The sequence below is a fragment of the Hemicordylus capensis genome, chromosome 3, assembly GCF_027244095.1.
Source record: "Hemicordylus capensis ecotype Gifberg chromosome 3, rHemCap1.1.pri, whole genome shotgun sequence".
Taxonomy (NCBI): Eukaryota; Metazoa; Chordata; class Lepidosauria; order Squamata; family Cordylidae; genus Hemicordylus; species Hemicordylus capensis.
In genome coordinates, this window is record NC_069659.1 from 232748738 (window position 1) to 232766616 (window position 17879).

Genomic DNA, 17879 nt, shown 5'->3' on the forward strand with positions numbered 1-17879 from the left:
TTCATATAAATAAAAATAAAATAAATATAACACAAGGCAATACTGTCCAAGAGTTTTGGAAGGGCTGAGATTGCAGGCATCCAGTGCATTTTATTACTGGAACTGAATCAAAGGGAATTGTTTTGGGGGTCACTGTGGCTGTATTGGTTTTAAATAGCTTAAGAACACAATTTTTCCAGCAAATCTTTTGATGATTTTTAGCTGGCTGCCTGCACAATTGAAGTGAAGGGAATTCAAAGCAAATAAACATATGCAAGATTGAAAGATCTCTAGATTGTGACCAATGTGTGGAATTAGACTGGTACAGTAGTGCAGTATAGTTAATATGAGGAGTTGCTTCAACATTTTACCATTATAAACTCTATTGGTCATAAAAATCAAAGTTCTCTGTCATCTGCCTGACCATTTACAGACATTAAGTAGATGACAAGTGACATGACCCCTCAAAGTCTGAGTGTGCTGGGGGTGGGGGAAGAAGCACCACGGCAGGCATGGGGGTTAAGGAATGCTGTGGTGGGAAGAAGAAGTGCAGTGGGGGAGAGTGGTAAAGAAGAGTGCTATTGTGGGAAAAGGTAACATGGCAAGGGTGTGTATGTGGGGGCATAAAGAGCACTGTGGCAGGAGTTAGGAGCGCCACCACCATGAACATAAGGACAGCCCTGCTGGATCAGGCCCAAGGCCTATCTAGTCCAGCATCCTCTTTCACAGAGTGGCCCACCAGATGCCTCTGGGGAACCCAAAGGCAAGAGGTATGTGCATGCCCTCTCTCTTGCTGTTGCTCCCCTGCAACTGGTATTGAGAGGCATTGTGCCTCTGAGGCTGGAGGTGGCCCACAGCCACCAGACTAGTAGCCGTTGATAGACCTGTTCACCATGAATCTGTCTAAGCCCCTTTTAAAGCCATCCAAGCTGGTGGCCATCACCACATCCCCTGGCAAAGAATTCCATAGATTAATTATGCGCTGTGTGAAAAAGTACTGCCTCTTGTTGGCCCTAAATTTCCTGACCTTCAGTTTCATAGGATGACCCCTGGTTCTAGTGTTGAGAGAGAGAGAGAGAGAGAGAGAAATTTCTTTCTGTCCACTATCTCCACTCTATGCATAATTTTATACACCTCAATCATGTCTCCCCTTAGTCGCCTCTTTTCTAAAGTAAAGGGTCCCAGATGCTGTAGCCTTGCCTCATATGGAATGTGCTCCATGCCCCTAATCATCTTGGTTGCCCTCTTCAGCACCTTTTCCAGTTCTACAATATCCTCCTTAAGACATGGTGACCAAAGATGTACGCAGTACGGTGACCAAAACTGTATGCAGTACTCCAGATGTGTCGCACCATAGATTTGTACAAGGGCATGGTAATAGCATTTTTATTTTCAGTCCCCTTCCTAATGATCCCTAGCATGGAATTGGCCTTTTCACAGCTGCTGAGTACTGTCAACACTTTCAATGAGCTTTCCACCATGACCCCAAGATCTATCTCCTGGTCAGTCACTGACAGCTCAGATCCCATCAGAGTATAGGTGAAGTTTGGGGTTTTTTGCCCCAATGTGATCACTTTACACTTGCTTACATCAAACCACATTTGCCATTTTGTCACCCATTCACCTAGTTTGGAAAGATCTTTTTGGAGCTCCTCACAATCAGTTGTGGATTTTACTACCCTAAATAGTTTAGTGTCATCTGCAAATTTGGCCACTTCGCTGCTTACCCCAACATCTAGATCATTTATGAACAAGTTAAAAAGCACTGGTTCTGGTGCCAATCCCTTGGGTACCGATCTGGTTCCGATCCCTACTTCCTAATTCCCTCCATTGTGAAAACTGTCCATTTATTCCTACCCTCTGTTTCTTGTTCTGCAACCAGTTACCGATCCACACAGTTTACCTGTCACTGACGTTAGGCTGACTGGCCAGTAGTTTCTTGGATCTCCCCTGGATCCCTTTTTGAAAATTGGAGTTACATTGGCTACTCTCCAGTCCTCTGGAACAGAGCCTAATTGTAGGGACAGGTTATATATTTTTGCTAGGAGATCGGCTATTTCATATTTGAGTTTCTTCAGAACTCTTGAGTGGATGCCATTCGGCCCTGGTGATTTGTTAATTTTTAGTTTTTCAATTCAGTTTAGAACATCTTCCCTTGTCAACTCAAATTGGCCCAGTTCTTCAGCCTCTAGACCTGAGAAGCTCAATTCTGGTCTGGAGAGGCTATATGGTCAGTATCCTCTGCCGTGAAGACAGATGCAAAGAACTCATTCAGCTTCTCTGCAATCTCCTTATCCTCCTTAATAATCCCTTTCACACCCTCATCATCTAAGGAGCCAACCACCTCCCTAGCAGGTTTTCTACTTCTGACATATTTAAATAAGTTTTTGTTATTCCCCTTTACACTTCTAGCTATATGCTCCTCAAACTCCTTTTTTGTATCTTTTATTGTGCCCTTGCATTTCTTTTGATAGAATTTATAGTACGGGAGCATGCACAATGCTTTTGTGATACAAGCAAACCACCTAACAGTTCTCTTCAAAATACTTCAAAGATTAAGAAAAAAAACATGTTGGCAGTCTGAGAATCTGCTATGACTTTCGTGCGGATCTATGAAATTTGTTAATGCATAATTAAATGATAGCTAATAACCATTTTGCATAAATGACTTTTACTACAAGTTTTACATAGGGTTTTGGTTTTTTTTACAAAAAGGAACTACCTTGCACCTAATTAATATTACAGCATATGAAAAATGTGCATAATTAATTTAAAGGGGGGTTGCACTTTGGTGCATCACATTATGTGTATTAGTTTGCTTCTTCCTAGAGATCCTCATCATCTTCCTCTAGCTCCTCGTCCTCTGGATCTTCATTCTCCATCACGTTGTCACAAGCATCCTCTTGGTTCTGTATATTTTGAGATGAACAGGAACATGTCACAGCAGATCAACCCTGTTTTACGACAGCTGCATCTTCCTCTCTGGCATCTGGAGGTAATGCAGCCACACCTCACCAACTGAAGTACAGCCTTTTCAGTCACTATTGGTATCCAGACATCCCCTTCCATTTTCCAACCATATTTTTCAGGTGAAGGGATTACACGTTTCACGTTCATATTATTATTCCAAATGATTGCTTGCTGGTGCGCTCGTAGTATTGCATGGTGTAATACATCTCTTGTAGGTGGAAGACTCTCAGATTGGGCTTGTTTCTTGGTGAACAGCCTTAACTTATCAACCTGTGAGATCTGTGTAAGAGGCAAGAGAACCTGATATGTAAATTCTTCAAGTGCAGCAAATGTACCATCACTGGGGAGTAAATCCTCCCCCAGGCTTGCAAGTGCACTTATAAAATGACCATTGGCATTTTTCAAAGCTTTAGTTTGAAAACTTAGTTTGCCTTTCCCTGCAAAACTTCCAGCATTGTCTGCACCACTGATAGCATGTAAGCGGGGCAAAGCAGAAACCTTGCTGAGTCCAAGAGCTTCTTATACTGTATGAGCGGTAGAGGAATAGTGCTGTAAAACTCTCCTTTTCCAGTAACAAAATTCATGTCAGTGCATAATTCTGGGTAATGTTGAAGAGCTAGCACAAAAACATCAATATCTCGTGAGTGAATGTTGATTCTGGAAACCCCCTTGTTTGTTTCATCAGCGGCATGAAGCAAAAGCTTTCTTTCAGCTTCTTCCTGATTACTTTGAAGATGGATCATATCTCTGCATTCACATCCCCATGCCACTACCATATTTTTTACCATTTGTATGTGCTTTTTCAAGTATCTTCTTTGACAAGTTATGTGTTAGCTCCATCTTTGTTTTCACATGTGAAAGAAGCTGCTTCATTGTTAATTTTGCTATGTTTGTTGTATCCGTGATGTGGTAGGCTATCACCGGTTGTAGCCCTTGTCTTCATTGATGTGTTGCTGTCTTGAGTGACAAATCAACATTATAGCACTCAAACACCACATGAAGTTCATCATAGGTTCTGTATTTTGATAGAAAATAATCTGTAAAATGTTCAGCAAGCTGGCCACAGTTTTTTATGCAGTGACTGGAGTTCTGCCATCCCATTTACAAGTCCTACCTCAAATCCAACTGAATGATAAGGCTCACTATGAAAGGCTTCTGTTTTTTCCTTGTTCATGGTTAGTGGCTCTGCATCCCCATCATCAGGCAATGTGTCTTCTAGGGATGTGCGTGGTCCGGAGCAGTCCGGACCGGTACCGAAGGGGGGGCCTTTCTTTTAGGGCGGGGAGGGCTTGCTTACCCCTCCTGCCTCTTTGCCCCCTCCAGTGCCCGTATTCTACAGTGTAATTGGGGCGCTGGAAACCAGCCGCCCCCGCCGCCCCCCCCCGCGAGCGGGTTAGGGCCAAAAGTTAAATACTGCTGCCATCCCGCCCCCTCCCTCCCACCCCGCCAAGTGCTCACCACATTGTTTTCTAAAAAAGAGAGGAGCTCGCGAACAGAGCTCTTCTCTCGGCAAAGTCCCGGCCCAACTGGGGCCTTGGGCGCGCGCACGCGATAGGACGCTGGCTGGAACTTCTGCCGGAGGCCCGGTCTACCCGCCGGGACGAGGCCGGGTAGACCGGGCCTCTGGCGGAAGTTCCATCTGGCGTCCTATCGCGCACGCGCGCGCCCAAGACCCCAGTTGGGTTGGGACTTTGCCGAGAGAGGAGCTCTGTTCGCGAGCTCCTCTCTTTTTTAGAAAACAATGTGGTGAGCACTCGGGGGGGCGGGGGGGAGGGAGGGCGGGACGGCGGCAGTACTTAACTTTTGGCCCTAATCTGCTCGCAGGGGGGGCAGCGGGGACGGCTGGTTTCCAGCACCCCAATTACACTGTAGAATACGGGCGCTGGAGGGGGCAAAGAGGCAGGAGGGGTAAGCAAGCCCTCCCGCCCTTAAAGAAGACCCCCCCACCCGGACCCGGACCGGCCAGGTCCGAACCGGTCCGGCAGTTCGGAGGCCTTTAGAATGGCCTCCAGACTGGTTCGGACACACCCCTAGTGTCTTCCCCAGTAAGTCATTTTTCCAGAAAAGCCATCAGACTGTTTTTGTTTTGGCATTTCAGCATTGTATCATCATCAGCAAACATAGACCTTTGTACAACTGAGAGTTCGTGTTTCCCTATAAAGTCTTCAAGATTTAGTTCTGATCTGGATTATGTCACCAATAACATTTGAGCAAAAAGTTTTCTGTCTTCTTTCAGCTCAATTGTACTATCTTCAGCAATCACTTTTTGTTTCCCTCCAATGTTCTTAAAAGTCTGCAACTTACATTTTCTCATAGGAGCTCACAGGTTGATGTTTCCCTGGTTTATACACTCAAAAACAAAACTCTCAAGTAGCTTCCTACCAATTTCACTTTGCTTACAAGTAACTTCTTTGACTTTCTCAGGCATGGCTGCCTTTGTGGCCAGGTTGAAGAGATCACCACTGTCCTCAGTAAATGGGTTTGTAAAGCTGTGAAGAGTGGCAGTTAGTGCTTCAATGTTTTGATTTTGCTTGAAATTGAATGATCTCAATAATGTATGATGGCAGGGCCGGACTGGGGGCACTGAGAGGGCGGTGGAATGTATGTACCATGAGTGGTCCATACAGATTAGCCTCTGTCCAACATAGGTCAAGTCTACTGTTTTCAGTATAGGCCTCAACTCCACATAGCTGGGTCATCACTATATGTAGTTCTCCAGGTTGGAGTACAATATTATCCAAATCCTTTCAAGCCATATGAAGCTGCTTTGCTGGCTTGTAGAGGCCATTTCTAGTGTGATGACCATTTTACAGTCAGGACCTATGACTTTTGGATTGATACCCTGTGCCTGCATGAGTATAGTCAGTAATGTCTTCCACTTGTGTGCAGGCGCTACAATTAATTGGTGTACCAACTCATGTTTTTGGGAATCCGTGTTCTAACAGTGAGTTGTACCAAGAATATGTAGGAATGTTGCCTTTGCTAGTGTCCATTATTTTATCTACATCATTAGCTTCATCACCTACTCCACTGTTTTTGCCTGTACAAGGAATGCTGCTTACATTCAGTTTGTGAGATCTAACCACTGATCATCCCGTAAGCCAGGTAATGTCTGCAAGACATGATTCTAGTAATTGTGGTTGGGAGTGTTCTTTTAAATTGAATGAGGTGTATACCGGACTCATTCGTTTTGCTGATGGTCTATGACAATCTGAAAGTTTAATTATTGTACTTGGGAGTTTTTTCAGTGAGTGGTTTTGAGTTCTCCATGTTAGCTCAGTTATTGTGCCTCATCTTCAGCCTCACACCTCTGATATATAGCCATTGCTGTTCCATGAAGGGTTTGTTTACCATCAGGCGTAACTTCCACAAAATCAGTATTGTCTATTGCAAAGAATATGGATCTTCCTTCAACCACATCAGGAGTCAAATAGATGCCATCATTGACCAGCATTCTTTCTACATCAGTTGTAGCTATCTGTGCCTCAAGTCTTAAAATCCTTTTATAGTCAATACACAAACCAAATTGATGCAACATGTTGACAAGCTTCTTGCTCTGAAAAGCTTGGCAAACTGCTATTGCAATTCCCAGTTGTTGAGGCATTTCATGGGTGGTCCTTAGAATCTGTGATTTCTTGTTTTGGACCTGGTCCTGGGACAGAAACAAGGACAATTTAGTCTGAGCTAAACTCATGGCATGCTGGTTGACTTCACAGTCTTCTTTCTCTCCTGTGGATAGGCTTGTGTTTGGTCCCATGAGACTCCAAAGGAAGAAACTATACAATTCACTTGGAACACTCCGATCTGTAACTTCTGCAAGTGAACCAGAAAATACCCATCTCTCTAGTTTGGTAATAGGTTTTTGTAGAATCTTAGCAGCATCATAGAGTATTTTCATGTCATCATTTCTGTTAGTGTTGCTCTCTTCTGCTAACTAAATTGTAGCACCTCTTAAAATTTTGATAGAAATACGTTCTGATTCATTCACTCATTTTGGTTTATGGAATTTTACAATTGGTATATCATGCTATATAAGTTGCTTTATTTTTTTGCGGCTGGGATGGCTGTCCACATTATTTGCCATAAGGATTCCTATGTATGCCTCTTGAAGATGAGCCATGGTGACTATATTTCCATCTAACAATGTATTCTCAAGCAGACTAAGGAATTCAATTTCGGCTGCCACCTCATTAGCCTTGCCTGGTTTTTTGTGGGTTGAGTGCTGAGTGATTGACATTTGTTACATGTGTTGCCCAGCACCATTTGTGGTATTTATTGCCAATAGCATGTGCATCTTGAGGATCAATGGATATACAAAGCCTGACAAGCAGTTTCGCATTCCCACTTCTTTCAACTGCATCTTTAAGTGACTGACCAGCATTTTCTGTGGCAATTAAATGCAAAGGGTTCTTGTAACTTAGTCCATTCTCTCAAAAGAAACACAATTCCCCTTTGTAAGGTAATGATAGAGATCAAGTGAAGGTACTGCTTGAAGGTATTGGGTCTTCCTTAGTATGTAGTTTTATCTCCCCCCCCATATTGTTCTTTGACACATTTGAGCATTTTGGTATGAACAGTCTCTTGATAACATTTTCTATGCCACGAACATCCTTTTGCTTGAAGACCTTGCCATGGGACATCACTGCAGCGCCTACTAATCTCAGGAAAACATTTGTCTCCATACTGAGCATGCTCCCTGATAAAGCTCAGTAATTTTTCATAGGATAGCAACAGGCTTCTCCACCAATGCCTCATTTGTCTCTGACAGATGATACAAAGCGAGTAGTTATTGTCATATCTTGCTACTTTAGCTCCACAAACTTCAGGCCTTCCATTGTTAATCAATGAACAACAGTCTCAACAATATTTAAGTGGCTCTGAGGATCTGAAACACAAAAACCCCCCACAAATTGAAAACTATACTAAAAACAAACTTGTACACGTCTAAAACAACCTCAAAACTTTTACTATGGTAATGTCATGTTCAGCTGGTTTCCGCAACACACAACTGCCACCCCAACCTCTGAATTACATTTTTATGTTATAAAGGGAGTTAAATCACTGCCTGTGGTTAATTACCTTGTCTGTTGGTTTAACAGACATGAATATTGCTTTTACATTATTAAATACCTAAAAAATTGACTTTCTCCTTTAATGAGGGATTATTAAAAAAAAACAGAGCAGATTCCCAGAGTGCCAACATATGTTTTCTTGTTTTTAGAGGTATTCTGAAGATAATTACATATGTGGTTTGCTTTCATCAAAAATCCCATGGGTTTCCAAATCATCCTATATGCTCCTGCACTATTATGTTCCTTCCTGTTCTCTTTATTTGGGCAGGACTTCCATTTTTAGAATGAAGTCTTCTTCCCTTTTATAGTTTCGCTGACTTTGTCATAGCCATGACTTTTTATAGCTTCGTGGTGTCTGCCTGAACTTGGTGGTACCTTTCTTCCTTCTTGGTATATATTCTGAGTTTCTAGTATTGTGATTTTAAATAAGTTCCATGCTTTCTGGAGTGATTTGTCTCTCTTGACTTTCCCTTGACTTCCTTTTTACCAGTCCCCTCATTTTGGAGAAATTCCCTCTTCTGAAATCCAACGCATCTGAGTTGGACTTCCTTGACAGTTCTCCACTTGCATATATGCTGAATTGGATCACACTATGGTCACTGCTTCCCAATGGTCCTACAACAGGTCCTGGGCACCTCTCAGAATTAGGTCTGCCATCTCCCTGTTCTAAGGCACAGTCATTTAGCACGACTAGAAATCTGGCCTCTCTTTCATTATCTGAATGTGAATTTACCCAGTCTATGTGTGGGTAGTTGAAGTCACCCATTATTACTGTCCTATCTCTCTTTGCTTCTCCAACTCCAACCTCCCTTATTTGCTCCTCCAGCTCCAGGCCACTCTCAGTGTTTTGATCCAGAGGGTGATAGCATGTCCCTAGTAACATATTTCCTTTCAGTCCTGATAATGTTACCCTTAATGATTCTGTGGAGGACTCTGGTCCACCTAGGTTTTCTAGCTTGTTTGAATCTATCCTTCTTTAATATACAGTGCTACTCCTCCCCCAATCCTCCCCTCCCTGTCCTTTCTGTAGCGTTTATATCCAGGAATAACAGTGCCCCACTGGTTCTCACCTTTCTACCAGGTTTCTGTTACACCCACTATATCTATGTTTTCATTAGTAACCAAGCACTCCAGCTCACCCATCTTCGTTCGAAGGCTTCTGGCATTGGTATATAGACACCTAAACGTGTTGGCATGTGCTATCTCCCTTACCATCATTTGACCTTTTTGGCAAGCTGTCCTGTGTTTCTTTCTGTTCAACTCCTGGCTCTACTCTGTCCCCTTCTGGTTTATCTGAAACGTGTGCACCCTTACACCTTAGGGGATTTTGTTTGCCGAACCAGATACCACCCAGTTCCTGTTGGCAATCCCCCAGGCATCATTTTAAAAACTGCTCTGCGACCTTTTTAATTGTAAGTGCCAGCAGTCTGGTTCCATCTGTGGAAGAGAGATGTGCAGTGGCAGGTGGGAAAACATGATGGCAGCGGCTTGTTGCGGGAAGGACTGCTGAGCTCCATGGACTGCATCCAGCCCATGGGCCAGCAGTTGACAGCCCTGCTTTATAGAATACAAGTGAATTTTGGCCCATTGAATAACGCGCGCTAGTAACGGCGCTCCTGGCCCCCCGCCATTCCCCCTCCCTCCGCCATCCGGCCGCTCTCCCAGCTCCATTGTGTCCCCCCCTACCTTTAAGGGCCAAATCGGCCCAGGCACTTGCCCCCGCCAGGCCGGGGAGACGGAGGCCGGGACTGGGGGCGGAGCGGAGGCCATGTAACTTTTAAAAAAATTGCTTCTGCGGCCGACGCCGCCGACCCTCCCTCCCAGCTGCCGAGTCCCCCTTATCCTGGCCGACTGCTGACGGCCGAAGGAAGTCCTTAATTTAAGAGGCAGAGAGGAGCTCGCAAGCAGAGCTCCTCTCTGTGCAAAGCCTCTTGCCGAACTGCCGCTTTGGGCGCAAGGGACGCAACCGCCCAAAGCGGCAGTTCGGCAAGAGGCTTTGCACAGAGAGGAGCTCTGCTTGCGAGCTCCTCTCTGCCTCTTAAATTAAGGGCTGTCTTCGGCCGACAGCAGTCGGCCAGGGTAAGGGGGACTCGGCAACTGGGAGGGAGGGTGGGCGGTCGGCGGCGTTGGCCGCGGGAGCATTTTTTTAAAAAGTTACATGGCTTCCGCTCCGCCCCCAGCCTCCGTCTCTTTCGGCCGAGGCGGCGGCTCTGCCGCCACCTCGGTCACTTTCCCCCGCCGCCGCTTCTCCGGCTTCTTCGGGGCGGCCGCTTCTGGCCGCCCAAGATGGCTGCCGGGTGCCGGCGATGGTGTCTCCCTTGCCCTGTTCTGGGCATGCGCTTCGCACATGCCCAGAACAGGCCAGGGAGGCACGGACACCAAGCGTTTTATTAGAGAGGATTCAAGGCCTAAAGACACAAGTTGGAGCAAGATAAGACTATTCCAATTCCAATGATAATCAATGGGCCTTGCATATTTAATGCTGCCTTGATTGTGCCTGAAGAGTTTGGTGTCTTAAATAGTTGTTTGTTTTTTATTTCCCATGGCTCTCTGTTGGTGCTCTTCACCCTATACTTCTGTCACTCTTTTTATAATGTCAACGCTTTTGAAAACCTGAAAGCAAAATGATCTAAAGTAGGTTTGCTTAATTTGCATAATTTATTCAAACTGCAGAAGTTTCTTTTGTTTTTGTGTGTGCATCATATACACAGCCCTGAATAAGGCATGCTCATCAAGCCTCTCCTTGACTCCTTGATATTTTTATGGAGAGGAAATATACAGATTGGTATATTGATGAGCACAGCTATTGCTCAGATTCCTCTGCTCATGTAGAAGAGTGCCCTCAGCCCAAATAAGCACTGAAAACAATGCCCAAGTCTGTGTGACAGTTGGGGTGGGAAAGATAAAACACAGCTTAACCAAATTAATGTATAGTATATTTCTGGTTCCTTTGACAGACCATTCCAAAAACTCTCAACACTTTACTGTTTGAAACCAAAAGAAGGGGAAAAAATTAAAAATTACACACAAACACTCTACATTCAGAACCTGAATTAATGTTACTTTTCCTTTTGATGCTGCAGTGTTTTGGTAAGCCAGCAAAATGAAGAAATGGCTTCAGGGTCGGTTCCCCCCCTCCGCCCCTTTTGGAAAAATGAAAACACAGATTAATGCAGATTTGTGGGGCTTCCTGATTAATCACACAATCCCCATGTGTGCGTTGAGTGTCCAAGGATCATCTTAGCTGCATTGGGTCGACAGCCCATATTTTCTTTGCCATCCTGGTGGAATATGTTCTTGGTCAATAAATGAATAATGAACATATTGGTGCAATCCAGGACCTGTTGGAGAGTGGCTGATGGCACCTTGATTATTGCATTTCTAGCCTCCAGTTTGTGCTCAGGGCCTCCCACTGCTCTTTTTAACACTTTATATTTAAAAAAATAAAATTAAAAAAGTTATGAGTTTAATGGTGTGAGTGCCTGGTAAAAGCAAGCAGTCCTGAGAACCTGCCCCCTGGGGTTAGGTCCTGCCATAACAAAACAGTTGGCTATCTTGGTTGGATTTATTCTGGATCAGGTGGTGGCCAGGCACTAGTGACCTAGGCCGCTGGATTTTTCTTCTGCCACACATGTCCATTGCTCAGTGCTTTTCCTCTTGCGGCAACAGTCTGTGTGGGCCCATGTTCCTTGGGGTGCTACACCAGCGATGCCACTTCTAGTCATAACTCTGTGATCTCCAGTGGGCTCTCCATAATCACCTCCCTCATCTTGTGCATAGGGGTGGATTTGGCGGACTCAGTACGGGCATTCTTGTCACAGTATGCCCCACCATCTGCAGTCAGTGTCTCCAAGGAGTGGCCTAGCACTTTCTGATCATCTTCAGGAAGGCTGTTGAGGTCAGAGGTCAGCAGAGTACCTGTGCTGCCATGGACCACATGGATCCCATCAGGTCCCTTGAGCTCAATGGGCTGCTTATGCCGGAAGCGAAGGCTCCCCTGACTTGGACTCCTTTGCTCTTCCTCATCATCTAGATCATTCTGGATAAGCTGGAACACAAGTTAAAACCAACACATCATGTCTTTCTTCCCTTTTTCAGACCACCTGAATGCATTCTTTTTTCAGCTACAGGTACTAGCATAAACAAGTGCCTACAAGAACTATTTCTCAAAACTTTAGTTATATCCAGAACCTAGCCACTCGCTCAAGAGATCCCTGCATACAAAAATGTGAACACACTTGTGGATTTGGGCCCGATTTTTTTCTGAATGGAAGAAGCCAATTTCTGTGTGTAAAGGAAAGTACACATAAGTCTGCTTTCTTCATTGAAAGGACAAGGATAATTGGGGAATTCGATGCAAGTGCCAGATCTCTCACTCCCAGAACAGACTGCTAGATTGAGGTGCAAGGATTAGATTATTTCTGGGGCGTGGGTGGGTGACATAACATCACTATTACTTTCTTCTTCTTCATTCAGATAGCAATCATACATTGAATTTGGGAGTTCAGTTGTACTCTCTTGATAGATATGTGAGATTTCTCCTGCAAAGAGTTTGATATCTGATGAATAAAATGCATTCATTAGACACATTCAGATATTTCTGTATGGGGTTTTGAACAGTCGAGTGTGAAAATTCAAGAACTCTCTGTTTCTGAAGCTAAGCAGGCATAGGCCTGGCTATTACCCAGATGGCTGCCCCACCCCCGAAACCCCAGGTATGCCACTTTGAACTTTTTAAATAAAAAGGACAGGATACTAATGTAGAAGTCCAATAACAACAACTGATATTCACAGATTTCCAAGAATCAATGACTGACGTGATACACAATGCTAATGGGACCGGAAGACATTCTGTTGTGCACAGAAGCAGTGGTACTGCTGTCTTAACTGGTGGCAGTGCAAGTTGCATCCTGGTAGTTTCTCCATTGTAGTGAATGGGAGAAACTGCAGGGATGCAGCTTTTGCAACCGTTTCATTTCTTTTATGTATACAGCAGCAGCACCTGTATCTTCCAGCCCTGTTAGCACTGTGCATCATGTCAGCCAATGTTTCTATACTATAACATGCTTTAAAAAAAAATTAACAAGGTGAACATGGAGCTTTGGGTAGCGTGGTTGCCAATGGACACCCAGCAGAAAGAAAACGCTGAGAAGTCTGAGTTACCTATTGGTGTCAGTAAATTAAAAGCAGCAACAGAAGAAACTGAGATTAGACACAAAGACTACAATACAGCACAGCCATTACTGGCTTAACATTTTTGACCACTTGGTTTAAAGTAAAGGGCATAATGAAATAAACAGAGAGATGTCAGAGAAAAATGAGTTGCTTCCTGATAATACTTTGGCTCCAGTCCAGCTACTGTTCAGTTGTGGCCAAAGGCTGATGAATTATCAGGAGGGCAATGAATCTCACTCCTGGCATCTCTCTGTTTACTTCATTGTGTGCCATTCCTGTTGAGGCAAGAGAACAAAAGCAGTGAGCAAGTCATCAAATGTCCTTTTCTTTACAAAGCTCCCTCACCCTGCTTAAAATCCTCTATCTTTGTATCAGCAGCCACCCTCCCCCATCAAATCTCTGTTTACAACCTGTTTCAGCCTCTCACCTTCCCTCTTCGGACCCTTGTGTTGCATTGTCTTCATTCCTTGGAGGTGACAGCCTGAGGGCTCCCCATGAACTCTTCCTTTCTGAATTGAAACCACTGATCTAGGACTTTCCCTGCCTCTGCCCAGACTGTACCTATGCACTTTTGTAAGACTAGTTACCTTATGGGGCTAGAAGGGGATTTCTAGTACTTGCCATTCTAACATCTGAAAAAGCCATTAGGGGCAGAAGGGTTTCAGTACTGTGGTGTGGAGAGAACACGAATGAGCAGTGGACTTGAGACTTCGCGTGCCAAGGAGTTAGGACCAGAGGTGTATGGAGAGTGGCAGTGGCCCCTGTCCAGCCTGCTGCCGGCAGCCCCCACCACCCTTGCCACACCCTCTGCATCTGAGGTCAGGTGCAGAGGGCGTGGCCATGCTAGCAAATGGGGCCATGTGCCCCATCTGGAAGGAAATTCCAGCCAGTGCTGCCTTCACATCATGGCTGGGATGGCTTCTCCCTGCTTGCAAAAACAGAGAGAGGTGTTCCCGGCCAGGCTGTGAGCCCAGTGCTGGCTGAAATGGCATGGCTCTGTTTTTAAGAGGTTTCAGCAGGAGCTGGGCTCCCTGGGAGAGCAGCACTGGCTGGAATTCCTCCCAAATGGGGCGCGCGGCCCCATTTGCGGCCCTGATGTCAGACACAGGGGGCGTGGTGAAGGTGTGAGGCACGGCCCCTGAGCGTGACAGTCCGGGTTCTTTGAACCTGCCCCCATGCAATGGTGGCTCCACCTCTGGTTAGGAGACCCAGAAATTGGCTAGTGCATTGGCCCTGCTGCAGCTGGAGAAAGGCCACTTCTGCCTACTTTATTCAACTTCTCCATCTTTGTGCTCAGATATCTCAGAGCTACAGAAAGAAAGAGCCGTGAGCACCACACAAGATGTACAGAAGACTATAGCTTTGAAAAGCAGACACTACATCCCAGAGGGCACAGCAAGCAAGTTTAAAAACGCCCATGCACAAACAGACTCTACCTCAGAGACTGAGGACTGGTCTCCATGACTGGTGGTGGCTTTATGCACCATCCGCTCAGCAAGCAGTCTTTTCAGTCGCATGTAATCATCCAAGACTACTTTTAAGAGAGAACCCTGGAAGGAGGGAGGGAATGGGCAACAGGAAAGGTTACATAGGGCCCTTTGCCATATGTCATGAAACTTACTAGGAGAAGCTACTCCAAAGCCGAAATGGCCATTTTCTCTACCTTTTTAAAAAATGGCTGAAAAAAGGATATTAAAGCCTGCTGAGGTTAGGAAGAATTGCTGTTGCATCACATGTGGCATTAATTCATATTTAAATAAGATACTTGTCATGGGAGTTATTTGCACATGGCTTCATGCTGTGGGGTAAATGTTGAGTAAAGCCACATTGAATCACATTCCTGGCATTGAGGGAAGCAAGCCCCTCCCCTCTGTTGTTCTCGGGTTTTGTTTTTACAAGTTCACATGGCATGCCTCCGTGTTTTCCTTCTAGCCAATGGGCGGTGGGGGAAGGGGAGAGAGATATCACTAAAGAGCGACATCTACATTTCAAAGACAGTATCCCTCTTATCATGCTAATGATAAGGTAATGATAAGGGGAAAGTAATGGGGGAGCAGGGCCATTCCATCTGCCTCGCTGGGACTCACCATCCAGCCCCTTTGCCTCCTGTGGACATTCCAGCACAGACAGAGTGCAGCCTGTTTGTTGGCTGCCAAGTTCCAGCTGGCTGGTTGCCAGCCTCCCAGATTGCTGAAGACTGCTGAAGTCCCACCACCTGCTGTTTGTCCTGGAAGCTGCTTGTGTGAGGAGTGGCTTCTGGGGCTTGCAAGCTTAAAAGCAAGGAGGCTCACCATAGGCCTTTGGGGCCGGGCCTTTGGGGGTGGGACCAGAGGCGTAACTAGGGAAAACGGCGCCCGGGGCAAGCACTGAAATGGCGCCCCCCCGTGTGCCCCCCCCAACATACTACATTATACTTAGGTTTTTCCTCACAAGCGCCCACTGCCGCCGCCAAGCCAGGCCACTGACTGGCCACCAGGCACCAGCAAAGCAATGGGGGGGGGCGCGGGCAGCGCGGAAGGGACCGCTCGTGGGGGAAGGGGCGTCGATGCGCTCCCTTGACTGCTGCAGCGCTGCTGCACTGAGCAGGAAACATTTGTATTAACAAAAAAAAAATTAAAATTAAAAAAAAAATGTTGTCATGGCGGCGCCCCCCATGTGACCAGAAAAGATGGCGCCCGGGGCACGTGCCCCCCTGCCCCCCCTATAGTTACACCTCTGGGTGGGACTGAGGGCTGGGGGGTTGGACCAGGCCTCTTGCAGACATGTGTTTGGGCTCTCTTGAGTGGGATGGTGCTGGGGGTGTGCCTAGCAGTTTGGGGGCAGCTATTACTGTAGTGGTGGGGAATAGAAGAATTGGCACTGGCAAAGCAGCTGGCTGTTACAGGGGAAGGGAAGTCAGTAATTTAGTAACTGTTTCCACTTCCAACTGTTCTGTCAACTCTTCAGGCTCGGGGAGCATCTCCAATGACCCACAGAATCTGGCCTTGCTCCTCTGCAATGCCAGGTCAGTTCAGAATAAGACCGAAATTGTCCACAATTTGATCATGGATGTGGGAGCTGACCTGGCATGTATAACTGAGACCTGGTTGGGGGAGGCGAGTGGTCCAGTGTGGGCTCAGCTTCTCCCACCAGGTTACTCTGTTGTGGAGCAGGCCAGGGGAAGTGGGCAGGGTGTGTGTGGAGTGGCTGTGGTCCATAAGAATACCATTTCCCTTACCAGGGCCCCTGTGAGACAGCTGACTTATATTCAGTGCATATTTTTGGGGCTGGGAACTAGGGATAGATTGGGGATTCTGTTGGTGTACCATCCACCCCACTGCCCAACTGACTCCTTCACTGAGCTGACAGAGCTGGTCGCGGAGTTGGTGTTGGAGTCTCCTAGACTTTTGGTTCTGGAGGACTTCAATGTCCACTTTGGGGCTGGCTTGTCTGGTGCGGCTCAGTATTGATAGCGGCCACAACTATGGGCCTATCCCAATTAGTTTCTGAACCAACTCATGTTGCCAGCCATGCACTCGATTTGGTCTTTTGTTCGGATCGGGGGGTGTTCCATGGGTGGGGGATCCAGTGGTTTCCCCATTGTCATGGATGGACCACTACCTGGTTAAGATTGGTCTCACAGCCACAATCCACCCCTGCAGGGGTGGTGGACCTATTAGGATGGTCCATCCAAAAAGGTGGCTGGACCCAGTGGGATTTCAAAAGGCCTTGGAGGATTTTGACGTTGGTGTGGCCGGTGATTCTGTCGATGCCCTGGTGGGAACCTGGAACAGGGAACTCAACAGGGCAGTAGACACGATTGCTCCTAAGCATCCCTTCCAACTTGCTGCAAAAATGGCCCCTTGGTATACTGAGGAGCTGCGGGGGCTGACTGGGTAGTGGTTGGGTAGACGACTAGAGTGCAAGTAGAGAAGAACTCGGTTTGAATCTGACAGGATTCAGCATGTGACCCATTTGAAGGCTTATGCGGTGGCAGTGTGCGCAGCGAAAAAGAGATTCTGGTCTGCACGCATTGCGGCTGCAGGTTCACGCTCGGCGGAGCTATCCTGGGTTGTGAGGAGTTCGGTTTCAGCTCCTTCTACTTCCATAAAGGTTGGCAGGTTTGGCTTTTTTAAAGCCAAAATTTGGGTTACGGCCCATTTGACCCACAAGTATACCCCTGAGGTTCTGGCAACCAGTCCCCGGAGTTGCTCTGCTGTGATGTCTTTAATGGGTTCTTTGCGAATAAGATCTCCTGTATTTGGGCTGACTTGGACTCCACTATTTCTGCAAGATCTATGGAGGAGGTGTCCAGCAATCCCTCTTGCAGTATTAGATTGGATCAGTTTCAATCTGTGACTCCTGAGGATGTGGACAAGCTGCTTGGGGTGGTGCGGCCTGCTTGGGGTGGTGCGGCCTGCTTGGGGTGGTGCGGCCTGTTCTCTGGATCCTTGCCCGACTTGGCTGCTTCTATCTAGCAGGGAGATTGTTGGAGGTGGCCTAGTTGATATCATAAACGCATCACTGAGGGATGGTAGGGTGCCCCCCTGCCTGAAGGAGGCAATGATTAGACTACTCTTAAAGAAGCCTTCCCTGGACCTCTTAGCGATGGACAGCTACAGGCCAATCTCCAGTCTCCCTTGGTTGTGCAAGGGGATTGAGAGGGTGGTGGCCGACCAGCTCCAGGCAGTTTTGGAGGAAACT

The 17879-nt window shown here is 46.3% G+C and overlaps 1 protein-coding gene across 17 annotated transcripts in view; it reads right to left on the bottom strand.

Annotated features, from left to right (window-relative positions):
* Window positions 1-10939: 10939 nt before the first annotated feature.
* The window catches only part of CDH23 (cadherin related 23), an 846530-nt gene continuing 839590 nt past the window's right edge, over window positions 10940-17879 (bottom strand). For 16 of the 17 annotated variants that reach the window (XM_053312546.1, XM_053312548.1, XM_053312547.1 and 13 more), the window contains one exon: window positions 10940-12069. In XM_053312546.1, coding sequence (XP_053168521.1) covers window positions 11743-12069 — 327 coding nt within the window. In that variant the 3' untranslated portion in view covers window positions 10940-11742. Of the gene's footprint in view, window positions 12070-14632; window positions 14747-17879 lie in introns of all 17 variants that reach the window. The other variant, XM_053312564.1, reaches the window with a different exon arrangement.